This window comes from Lygodium microphyllum, chromosome 24 (genome assembly GCF_053477565.2).
Source record: "Lygodium microphyllum isolate KBCC chromosome 24, Lygodium_microphyllum_v1.1.10, whole genome shotgun sequence".
Classification (NCBI taxonomy): domain Eukaryota; kingdom Viridiplantae; phylum Streptophyta; class Polypodiopsida; order Schizaeales; family Lygodiaceae; genus Lygodium; species Lygodium microphyllum.
The window spans coordinates 81,358,970-81,370,850 of record NC_141158.1 but is presented as its reverse complement, the minus strand read 5'-3'; the positions used below and the strand labels follow the sequence as shown (position 1 = coordinate 81,370,850).

Below are 11,881 nucleotides of genomic sequence, written 5' to 3'. Positions count from 1 at the left end.
GTCTATAAAGTGGCATTATAATGTAACCTTATCTTTAGGAAGTGATGTTTAGGAATCTATTTTTCCCCCGCTTAATGGCACCTATTATTAGGTAGAGGATGGACAATGTCTAGATCTTATTATTATGCCCATGCTGACATAGTTACAAACATTGAATATGATTTGTGGGAGCTGCATTGGACTAAAAGACTTGACTTAGCCTAACTCTTTCTCTTTCATTGGCCACACAATATCCCATAGTGTAACATGAACCTAAGATGATGTGCTTGAATCTTTAAGTCTATCATCAGGTCACTTAGCTTATCCAACCCATTGTGATAGCAATCATTGACTACTCACCTCCCTAGAACTACAAAAGTTAGGAACTTCAAAACCTCCCTAAACAATATGTTGGATTAACATCAAATGAACCTCCTACCTACTTTCTCATACCCCTATCTCAATTGCGTTGTTAATCTTGTTGCATCTATCAACTGTCTTATCTTGCATAAATCCATAACATAAAAATGTGTTTATTCTCATAATAGGATAGCTCCACTTAGCTAGGTATAGGCATAATTGTGCAATATGAGGACTCCTTGAACTACCTAGTTGATAAAGGTTTCTTGAGGCCTTTAAGAAGCCACCTACCTATAGGATTACTATTTGTGACTTCATGGTTAGCTTGCATATGAGCCAATTCTTAGATCCAAGAGCTTACTTGTAAATACCTCTTAAATAATGAGAGTAAAAATCAAACTCTTGTTCAAGGATAAGATGAACAATATCTTTAATGGGGTTGACTATCTAGGTACCCCCACCCATGAATTCTCTAACCAACTTCTAGGAAAAAACAATCCTCAAGCAAGTTCGGTGTGTTAGAAATTCAATAGCAAAGGTGCTAAAGTTGAAAATCAATGCTAAAACTTGAATTTAATTAATTAAAGATTATTTCTTAGCAGCTAAAACTACTCTCACAAGTTAGTCAATGATAGCATGCCCATGATTAGAGAAGCTAGGCTCTAGTGAAGGTAGTGCTGCTATGGCAAAGTGGTAATAGAGCCTTGCTAAACTTGAGAGCAAATCAATGAGAGGAAGACATTTACCTCCCTCATTTCAATAAATGAAAATGAATTATTTTTAGATCCTTAGATAGAGCAACTTATCACTTGAAGCATACTAGACATGCTTTGTGACCCTACAAATGTATGATCCACACATGATTATTTCCTAGTGAATGGCCCATCTCTATGAGGGTCTAGATTCTACAGTATGTTGACCCCTTGATTCTGTGGGATCTATAGACTTGGAGGATGCCCTAACCAAGGTGAACCCATTGGTTAAGGTAGTCAAGAGTGGGGGTTCTCAGTTTAGCTCATGCTCCTTTGGTAGGATAATTGACCGATCACCCGCCCTGAAGAGGGCTCAACTAGACCAGCAAGACGAAAACTACAAGAGGGACTATAATAGGTATGCCAATGCATCTCCAAACTAGACCAACAACAATTTTTTTTAAAAAACAATACTAATAACAATGACAAAATTAATATTGAGAGAAAAATAACCACATGAGATGCTTCTACACAACCAGCCTAGTCAATTTTGAGCATATTGTCCAAACAAGGGTGGAAACACTAATATCAATGCTCCTCGCAACCATTAGAGGAGGAAATTTCAATAGCTAGGGTCATGGTGGCTGTGGAGTGGGTTGAGTTGTTGAAGCTCATGTTTGTAATGTGGACTTTGAAGAAATGAACCTCTCCCTCAAAGAAGTAAATAGAGACTCCCACTACATTATTGTAGATAGAGGATCCCTCTACACCAAATGATGTCACCAATTCTCAATTCTTAGAATTCTTGCTATATAGAAAGGTACTTCTTTCTAGATCTTAGTTTATGGTTGAGGCACTCCCTTACTTATCTTGCCCAATTGTGCTAGAAGACTTTAGACAACTAGGAGATTATTAGTTGAATTAGCAAATGGAAGAGAGGTCCTCCTCACAACTCAAATTATTAGTATTGTATATCAAGAGACCATCTCAACCCCATGGATCACTTGAAACTTTGCAAAATATTGACCCATGGAACACATAGTATAGACCCATGGAAGATCTAGGAAACTAAAAATTCAATTAGCTAAAGGCCAACAAATCAATAAGGGAATAAAGAAGGAACTCCCTATCTACTTAATCAAATTCAATAAGGTAGACCAACCAAAGGATGATAGCGGACCCTCCTAACTTAAAGACTAGGTTGATGTATCTTTCTACAGAACTAAATAAATTATATTCTACCTAAAAGATCGACCAAAAAGTCAAGTGAATACTTGAAGTTGAACCACTTGCTAAGAGGCCTTATAATATTTCAATCCGAGGCCTTATAATATTTCAATCCATGAAGAGACTAAGCTAAAGGAGTAGTTGAAACGACTATTTGTTCAAGACTGTATACTCTCCAAAAAACTCACCATGGGTTCTCTTGTCCTTTTCCAACAGAAAAAGGATAGATCCTTCAACCTATACATTGACTATAGGGGATTAGAATAAGCTAGTATCAAGATCATGTATCCAATCCCTCAAAGTGATGAACTCTTGAATAGACTACACTAAGAGATCTTCCCAAAAAATTACCTAATATTCTGATAGTATCAAATCTAGATATAACTTCTTTCCCACTGCTTCCACTTTCTCAGGTCTACTTTGATACCTTCCTCTCCTACAATGAATCCTCTCAAATGTTCATTGTTTTCCTTAAGTTGTGCTATAGACTAATAGATCGTCTATGTAGATAATGATGAACATATATATCTTTGGCTTGAATACTCCATTCAGCCACAAAAAGTTCCTATCCCATTACTCAATCATCCAAAGCCTAGGACTAGCCACTCGAAGCTTCCATATCTAGTATCAAAAGCTATTTTTGAGATATCTTCTTTGATTACGTGGATTTGGTGGTAGTGTGACATAAGATCTATGCAAATAAAGTATTTTTCTCCATGGAGTTGATCTAATAAGTCCTCAACTAGGGGCATGGAATATTTATTCATGATGGTGATCTTGTTAAGGGCCCTATAGTCTACACACAATCTGAGTCCCCCATCCTTCTTATTGATAAACAACACTAGGGCACCAAATGGGGACTATTACCTTCATCCACAAACTAGGACTTGGGAAACAATGGGAGCCTTCTATCTCCCTCCAATTCTGTAATCAGCATTTTAAGAAAATCGCTCTAGGCACGAATCTCTTGACTCTCGATTATGAGAAAACCACATTCCATTTTTGTAGAACAAACATGAAAATGCCATCAGTAAGAGTGCCAAATAGTACCAATATTATCAAAAAGTACCAAAGGTAAACTACAATGTACCAAAATACACAAAAAATATGTCAAAATGTTTCAGAGGGTATCAAAATGCACCATGATGCATAAAAATGGTACCACAAAGTACCAATCAATATTTGATATTCAAATATAAAAACAACCACACAATATCAAAAATACTAAAAAGTACCCAATAACAGGGGGTCCCCTGCAGAGACATGGGGGTGTCTCCAAAAACACTTGACATGAGGGCTCCATGAGGGTCACCACCCAGTTATGGGAGGCCTTTCGCCAAGGGATGGGGGGTTCTTCACCAAGTGATAGGGAGCACAAAACAATATTTGATCTTCAAAAATATCGAAAAGTATAAAAAATACTGAAAAGATACCAACTGATGAGGAGTCCTCTGTTGCCAAGGGATGGGGAGTACCAAAAAATATTTGATATTCAAAAATAAAAAGTACCAAGCAGTACCAAAAATATAAAAAAAAGTACCAAGCGATGGGGGGTCCTCAGCTAAGCAATACAGGGTCCTTCGAAAAGCTCACATGAGCTTTACCATCTTTAGGCACTACCTTAATGAATTCATGCTTGTGTTTTTCAATGATATCTTGGCCTACTCAAAGATAGATGGAGAAAAAAGAAGTCACCTTTAAATTATTCTAGAAAGCACAAGCTATTTTCAAGCTCTTCCTTAAGAATCCAATCTAGATAAAGGTGGAACGCAAAGAGAAACAATAGCCAGAAACTGGCTTCCTGGAATCATTGTCTACTGCCCAATCTGAGTCACAGTTCCCCACAAGAGAAGTTCTAGAACTGTATGTGATACCATAGTCAAGAGTTTCCTTCAAGTATTTGATCACCTGCATCCAGCTTTCCAATGACTCTCATGAGGTTTGTTTGAGAACCTAATAAAAACACCAACCACAAAACTGATATATGGTCTGGTGTTACACAAGTAGATCAACAGACTGTCAACCAACCTCCTGTACCTCCCAATGACTGCTAGTGCTAATGTAACCTCAACGGATAACTTTGCAGCAAGGGGACTCTTTAGACTCACTACTAAGAAAAAAAACTAAAAACTAAGTGGTTCACTAATAGAAAAACTAGTATTTAGTGGATATCAAAAGCTGATTTTTTGTACATGAGCTAAAATTATTGTATTAACATAAGAGTTTATTTCCTTGATGTCACAATCATATGCTATGTTAGGTTCTTTGAAATGGCAAGAAAGGGAGAGAAAGTCCTATAGGAGAGAATCAACAACTTTGAGCTACCATTTACAAAAGAAGATAAGGTTAAGTACAGCTCGCAGATGGAAATCAGGTGGCATAGCCATCTAGGATATTGTTGGCTTCACAATCGTTTAGAAATAGTGGCCAAATACATGAAAGTGAAATAACTAGTGGATTGATGTGCATTTAAGAAATATATGGAAAAGTTTGAAGGGGAGGTGGACTATGATAAGTGTATAGAGTTCCTCACAATTTGTGATCTTAATAGGCACTTCAAAGTGATCATATTAGAGTACACAAGCGGCTAATAGTAGATTGAAATACTACTCCAACCAAATATGGTAAACAAAGACTTGAAATTTTCAAAAAAAGAATAAAATTTACCAAGAAGAAAGACAAATGCCTACACATGATTGGGCATGAACAAGCAAAGGTTCTTTATCAATGATGGTGTGAGCATAGAAGGCATCCCAAGCCCTACTAGAAGAATCTAGACAAAGCTAATACATGCACCATTTTCTAGTTCCATGTACTTTAATGAGTAGAATCGAGGTGGGAATGTTAGAAAGCATAGTAACAAGAACCAAGAATAAGAGAAACCTTAACATATTAGCAGACAGAGTTTAGAGAGTCCTTCAACCTAAAAAAAGAATCAACAGTACTTAAAGCTAGAGAGGATATAGGGAAAATGTATGAAGATCTATAGGAACAATGTGATGTGGAGAGAGAAAATTGAGTGCAATTGGAAAACAAGTTTGCAAGTGCCATTAAGGACAAAGCCCAACTAGGAGGAAAACTAAATACAATGACACAACTATAAGAGCACTTGCTCTTAAAGAGGAAGCTAAAGGAAGCAAGAAAAGTAAATGATGGGGTAGAGTAGGAAAATAGAAAGGGGGTGCTTTGGCCAATGAAGTAGCAAGCATGTCACACAATTATGAGCATGGGGGATTCACCGTGGAAACATATGGAATCAATAGATGTTGGGGAGGGGGTTTTTTACAAGGTATATGAAATAAAGTGTAAGGTGTAGACTAAGTAGGGATACACTTAAATAATTTTTCTCTTTCTAGTTTCAAATAGTCATATCTTGTTGTCCTTTTTTTAAATTTACTAATCAATTGTCAATCAATCCTTTGATTTTGAGGGAATCTATCAACATGTCTTTTTCTTAAATTTTCCTTTTAATCAAATGCCATATCAAATTTTGAGACTTTTGAGCTAATGGTGTTTCGTCCATTATATGAAATGTTTAAATATGTCAAGTTTTCTCATAGAAGGTGCATTAAAAATTTTAGAAAGGTGTAGTAATAATTGTAGAAAGAGATCAAAAATGATATGTAAAAGATAAAATGTCACCACATGCCTATACAAAACATAAAAATGACCATAAGGCATGGCACTAAGGGACACTATTCTTTTTGTAGACACAATGCTACTTTATGCCTTCATGCAACATGGTGTTTGGCTTCCACGTCTTAATGGCTTGGCACAAGGGATACCATGTTCACTATGGTTGCAACTTACCCACTTGTTGTAGTGCTTAGCTCAAGAATTATATAAACTATTTTTTATAACTCTTATCTTTTAGATTGAAAATTATAGATAATATGTTCTTTAAGAGTGTGAAAGAGAGGCATAATGACACATAAAAGACAAAATATCACCACATGGTTTTGCCAAGCACGATGTCTAGGTCCCATGGCCATATGGCTTGGCACTAAGGGACACTATGCTTGGTGTAGAGACATTGCTACCTTATACATGTCTACAACATGGTCCCATGGCTTAATGCATTGGCACCAAGGGATACCATCTTCAGTGTAGTTGCATGTTTACCTAGTTGTTTTAGCCTTAGCTTAAGAACTATAGATACTATTTTTTATAAATTTTAGCTTTTAACTTGAAAATCATAGATAAGAGGTTCTTTAAGAGTGTGGATGAGAGGTATAATGACATATAAAAGACAAAATATCATTACATGTTTTCTCCAAGTATGGTGTTAGGTCCCACAAACATGTGGCATTAAGGGAAACTATGCTTGGCATAGACACTACCTTATGCTTGTATGCAACATGGTGTCTAGGTCCCAAGACTTAATGGCTTGGCATCAATGGATACCACATTTAGTGTAGTTGCATGCATTAAGAATGGGGTCTGGGCCCCATGACTTCATGGCTTGGCAATAGAGGGACACCATAATCTATGTGGTCATAGATTGAACTTAAGTCATTTGTAGCTTTTATATGATAAATATACTTTACACAAACCACTATGACTATAAGTACAAACCATTGGCACGCGCGCGCACACACACACACACACATTGGGGCTTGATTTCATTAATTTGTATTTACCAAACTCAATAGTAGCAACATTAGGTATAAATACTACAATAAAAATTATGGAGCAATAATAGATGACTCAAGTAGATACAAAGTTGATGTTGATACTTGGAAGATGTCAAGGTTACTAGGTAAATTTTTAGTCATAGAATGACACCTATAAGCACGAATAGAAGCCATGACTCACTAGAAAGGCCAAAAAGGGATGACTCACTAGCAGCATTTTGGTTCCATTGGTGGGGCCAAAGACACATCGAAGATGAAGCCACTCATGGATGTCAAACCACAAAATATGATTTGGTACTTGCATGTTAAGTTTGAAACATGGGTATGTAGCTAGGTTGTAGTCATAGGTTTCATGCTTAATAATGCTATTCATGCCATTGAAATAAGTAATGAAGAAGAGCAATTGAACTTGTTATGGAGAATGTTACATATGCTTGAAGGAAGTAATAAGAAGAGAAAATTAGAAGAGTGTTCATTACCATAACTAGCAAGAGAAGTAGCATATTCATCAACTTCACATTACCTCCTAAGGCTTTTTTTAATACAAAATTTAAAAAAATGAATTTGTGAACTCTTGGCCACCTAGAGATGCGTGTTTGAAGTTTCATCGCATTTCAATAACAGGTTATGAATTTACGATCACACAATGAATTGTGCATACATAGTTGCATTTACATGGTTTAGGGTTTGAATGGGTTAGAAGTTTATTCTTCTTCTCATTTTTATAGCTTTCTTTCTTTATTTCCTCCATTCTCACTTTCACAAGTATCCTCTATCCCAACCTCCTCAAGCTTGCATGGCATGCACAGCCACTTGCTATTTTCTAGCGAAGACCATGCACATGGTCCCACTAGAAGTTCAAGGTGGAGCCTCCTATATGGGCCATCAACAAAACAAGTGCTCCCCCTAGAGCATAAAGAATGCCACAAAAGGAGAGAGGATGGAGACCGCGATATTGTTGCCCTATGCGAGATAAGGCACATTCAACACGACTACAAGCTCATTATCCTAAAATCATCCTTCTAGAAGGTGATTCAAAAAAATTTGTAGAATGTGCAATTAACTCAGCTATGAAGATGCTGGGCATGAGTGGTTGACGGATTGGTGCCATGCCAATGGACTAGTGTAGCCATGGAGGCCTTGTAAAGAGTTACAGAGGGGTTTCTCATTGACCTATTCAATGAAACACAATTAGAGTCCATCCATGCAAAGCACATCATAGTCTCATTGACAAAGATATGAACTTTATCATTCAACTTCAACATAGTAAGGGATGTTCCCCATAGAATTATGCCATTTATGACACAAGGTCTTACCATGTATGCTATAATATAACAACTTGAAAAGCCAAAAATTTTGTATGCTCTATAACAACGATACATACATACATACATACATATATATATATATATATATATATATATATATATATATATATATATATATATATATATATATATTCTAATAATTTTGGGCAAAGTTATTTGTTTTGTTTCTTGAAATGCATAACCATTAACTTATGTTCAATGTACACATGCATTGCAAGTAGTAGTAGATACACATATCGCACATGATGCACCAAATGTGTATTGCACAAATACGCGTTATCTTATCACATATACATGATCACATATATACATACCATGTGTTTACATAATCAAGTCTAATTACACCAACGTATGCAAATGCATCATATATTATCACATGTAAATACACATCACATTAGTGGATGTTCATGTACTGCACATTATCATCACATTTACGTGAACTACACATTTACTTAATAAATTTATACTTATTGGTACAATGCAGATATGTTGTATTCATCAAGAAAAATATATGTGATAACTGATAGCAATGACTAATAGAAAGGGCAAATATAACAAGATGCAAATAGGGAGTCTCATTCGTTTCTTGACTTTTTAAATGGTGGAGAGGAGGACCCTTCGGATACAAAAAGAAGTTCATTATTTGCTTCAAATATAATGCAATTTCCCTTGAACACTTCCTCTAGGAGAAGTGGGTTTGACACTATGGCAAGCTCACCTAGCGTAGCAAGCACATACATTGCTCCGCCATGCGCTTGATCAAATAAATAAAGAAGCTTTGACTACTTGACTAGCACTACCTTCTCCAAGGCTGGACATTACAATATTGTTCAAAAAAGTCCAAACTTGGTCAATACCCAAAAAATCATGATTGTTTCCTCCCCTCCTAGTGAGCATCTCTTGTGAAAAACCACCACATCAGCAACAAGGTTGATGATGTACTCCTTTAGATTTGAGTCCTTCTATTGGTCCACTGGTAAGATCCTCCTTGCCTCAATCCAAACTCATCCATGTAAAATATATCTTGAACCACGTGTCCAATCAACACCATGATTACTAAATGACACTCTACGCCTTTGCTCTCTTTCTGTTCTTTTTGCGATTTTTTCTTTATTTTTTTGCCATTCTGATTTGAGGTTAACATTACCCCCCTCCGAGAGGTGTACCAGTCCCATGGCAGGTCGAGCTGTTTGTTGGTTGAGTATGTTTGTCTTGCATCGCAAAGTGTCTTTGGCTATCCCTGGGGATACATTCATGTGAGCTGGTTGGTTTGAATTTTGAGTTGAAGCAACTTCATGCTTGTACTGATTGTGAAGATCTTTAATACGAATGGCATTTGAGCTTTAGTCTTGATTTAAAGACAACATTTGTGTGCATGTTGTAAATTTTCCAAATCTAGCTCCTAACTCGCTTTAGTTGCTCAAGGACACTTAGCAGATGACATACCTAAATGCATTTAGCAAGATGTAAAGGTCATCGGACTTGAAGCCACGATGGAATTGTTTTTGGTAGTCCTCTTTTTATTCCCTCTTTTCTTCATATCGACCCTTGGGAGGCCTTTGCAGAGAGCATAGGCACAAATCTTAAATGATAGTAATAAGTTGTAATTTCATGGTGTGGATTTCATGTTTAGGGTCTGCATGGCTAATGCTAATCATTATAAGCCATAGGTCAGCAACATAATCAAGCATGGCAAGGAAGGAGGTTTGTGCACAAACATGACTAGTGACTACATACAACAATGTGATATATTAGTTATTTGTTGTCACAACCACCAACTAGAATCTTGTTGAGAGTACAGTTGTGCATAACATCACCTACGAACAATGCTATGTGACAGTGGTGCATGTACAGAGATAATCCGGCCAAGGCTGTGATTGCCTACCATGAACAAGGCTTCAAATCACTCCACCCACAGATGCACTTGCTGCATTCGCACCTGGCACGCCCAAGCCTGCAACATTAACTGTTCTATTCTCGGCCTCTGCAGGCCCGTTGGGTTGGCTTCCCTCTGGCCCAACAGAACTCTCTTTAACCAACTCGTCAATCCGACGGAATTGCCAAGGCCAACGTGTGTTGTACAGAAACTGGCGGAGGTCAAATCTGTTATCTTCTGGGGAATAGTTCTGCAACATACCATCATCTGTGTTAGCTAACATAGCATGCTTCATTTCAAGTTCTGTATCCTCTGATTTATCCATAAAACAGGATGAAATATTTGCACTCTTGCATATGCATGCGAGGGGATGGGCAGCACACGGACACAGAGAGCGAGAGCGAGAGAGAGAGAGAGAGAGAGAGAGAGAGAGGGAGATCCACCCCTCCTGTACCATCTTGATGATCCCGTTCCTTCGTTCTTGTGTATTGTTGCTTGATAGCCTTTTAAAGAGTCTTTGTTCATGCATTGTGCTCTTTTGTTAGCCTTTTTGGCTTCGTGACAGCTCTTGCCATTTATGTCTGGTTGGCCTGAAGGCCTGATGTATTTTGAAAAACCTGTGATTGTGCTTGGCTGGCCATATTTCTATACAACACTTCTTCACGGAGAGAGAGAGAGAGAGAGAGAGAGATTTCAGCAACCCTTATGAAAAGGAAAAAGAGAGAAGACTAACATCTACTATAGGCCAAAATGACCCATGAGACCAAAGCACGAGTACACACACACACACACATTGTGAATCAATTCTTTTTATACTATGTCAATGTACAAAAATAAAGCCATGGTCAGTGTCAACATAGCTCAGTCAAGAATATTCGAAAATAAGGGAGTAACGATCGTGGAGTCTAAGGTACTCATACAAAGAGTGAAAACGTGAATAGAAGAGTCACCAAAGACCGTAGGGTTTGGAGATTTTTCAAATGGTCCAAAGAGCCCGAAACCTAATCCAAGTGACAAAGTGAGAGGAGCTTCGCAAAGTAGTTGATAGGATCCTCAACATACAAAAGTTTTTGCCAACACTATGGGAAGGCAATCAAGCTCTGAAATATGCCATCAATCTATTCCAAAAGCCACAGGCTGAAGTAACAAAACCATAAAAAGTGAAGATTGCTTCCTAGGCACATTGGACTTGCAATGCCTCTCTGTGAAATTAAGTGCCCCAAAGGGCAGCTCTCGCATGCACATTTTGCTGTTCAGGTGAGAAGACCATATATTATCAATATACTAAAGAAGGCAATGCTCAATGAGAACATAACCAGGTAACCTAAATATCAAAAACATCGAAGAAATAGAGTTCTGGTTCTGGTCAATATCATGAAGTCGGAGGCAGGGATACAAAACTGCTGCAGAGACCTCCTTAAAAAAGCTAAAGACATCAATGGAGTCCTCACTAAATGCCGATATGACTAATGGTCCAGAGAAACCAGAACCTAAAAACAGAAGGCAAGATCCAAGCATCCAAAAAAAAATTCTGATCTATAGGAAGGAAATGTTCCTCAAATATGACAACGATCAATCCAGAAAGCCACAGGCAAGAAGGACAAAACTGTCAAATGTGAGGGATCATTTCCATAGGTGCATTGCAGCACTGACAAGATGAACCAGAAACACCTATATATATATTGATGAGATACTGGGTTATATTGATAGACTAGAGGGAGACAGAGCTGGCCTTGGGGGAGTATTGATACCTTTGCTTGGACATCCGGATGGGTGCCCACAACA

The 11,881-nt window shown here is 37.5% G+C and overlaps 1 protein-coding gene across 1 annotated transcript in view; it reads right to left on the bottom strand.

Annotated features, from left to right (window-relative positions):
- Positions 1-8,791: 8,791 nt before the first annotated feature.
- The window catches only part of LOC148015292 (carbon-nitrogen hydrolase family protein), a 99,677-nt gene continuing 96,587 nt past the window's right edge, over positions 8,792-11,881 (bottom strand). Inside the window, exon 13 of the mRNA XM_087665723.1 lies at positions 8,792-10,346. Within this exon, the coding sequence (XP_087521849.1) occupies positions 10,119-10,346 (228 nt within the window). The 3' untranslated portion in view covers positions 8,792-10,118. The remainder of the gene's footprint in view (positions 10,347-11,881) is intronic.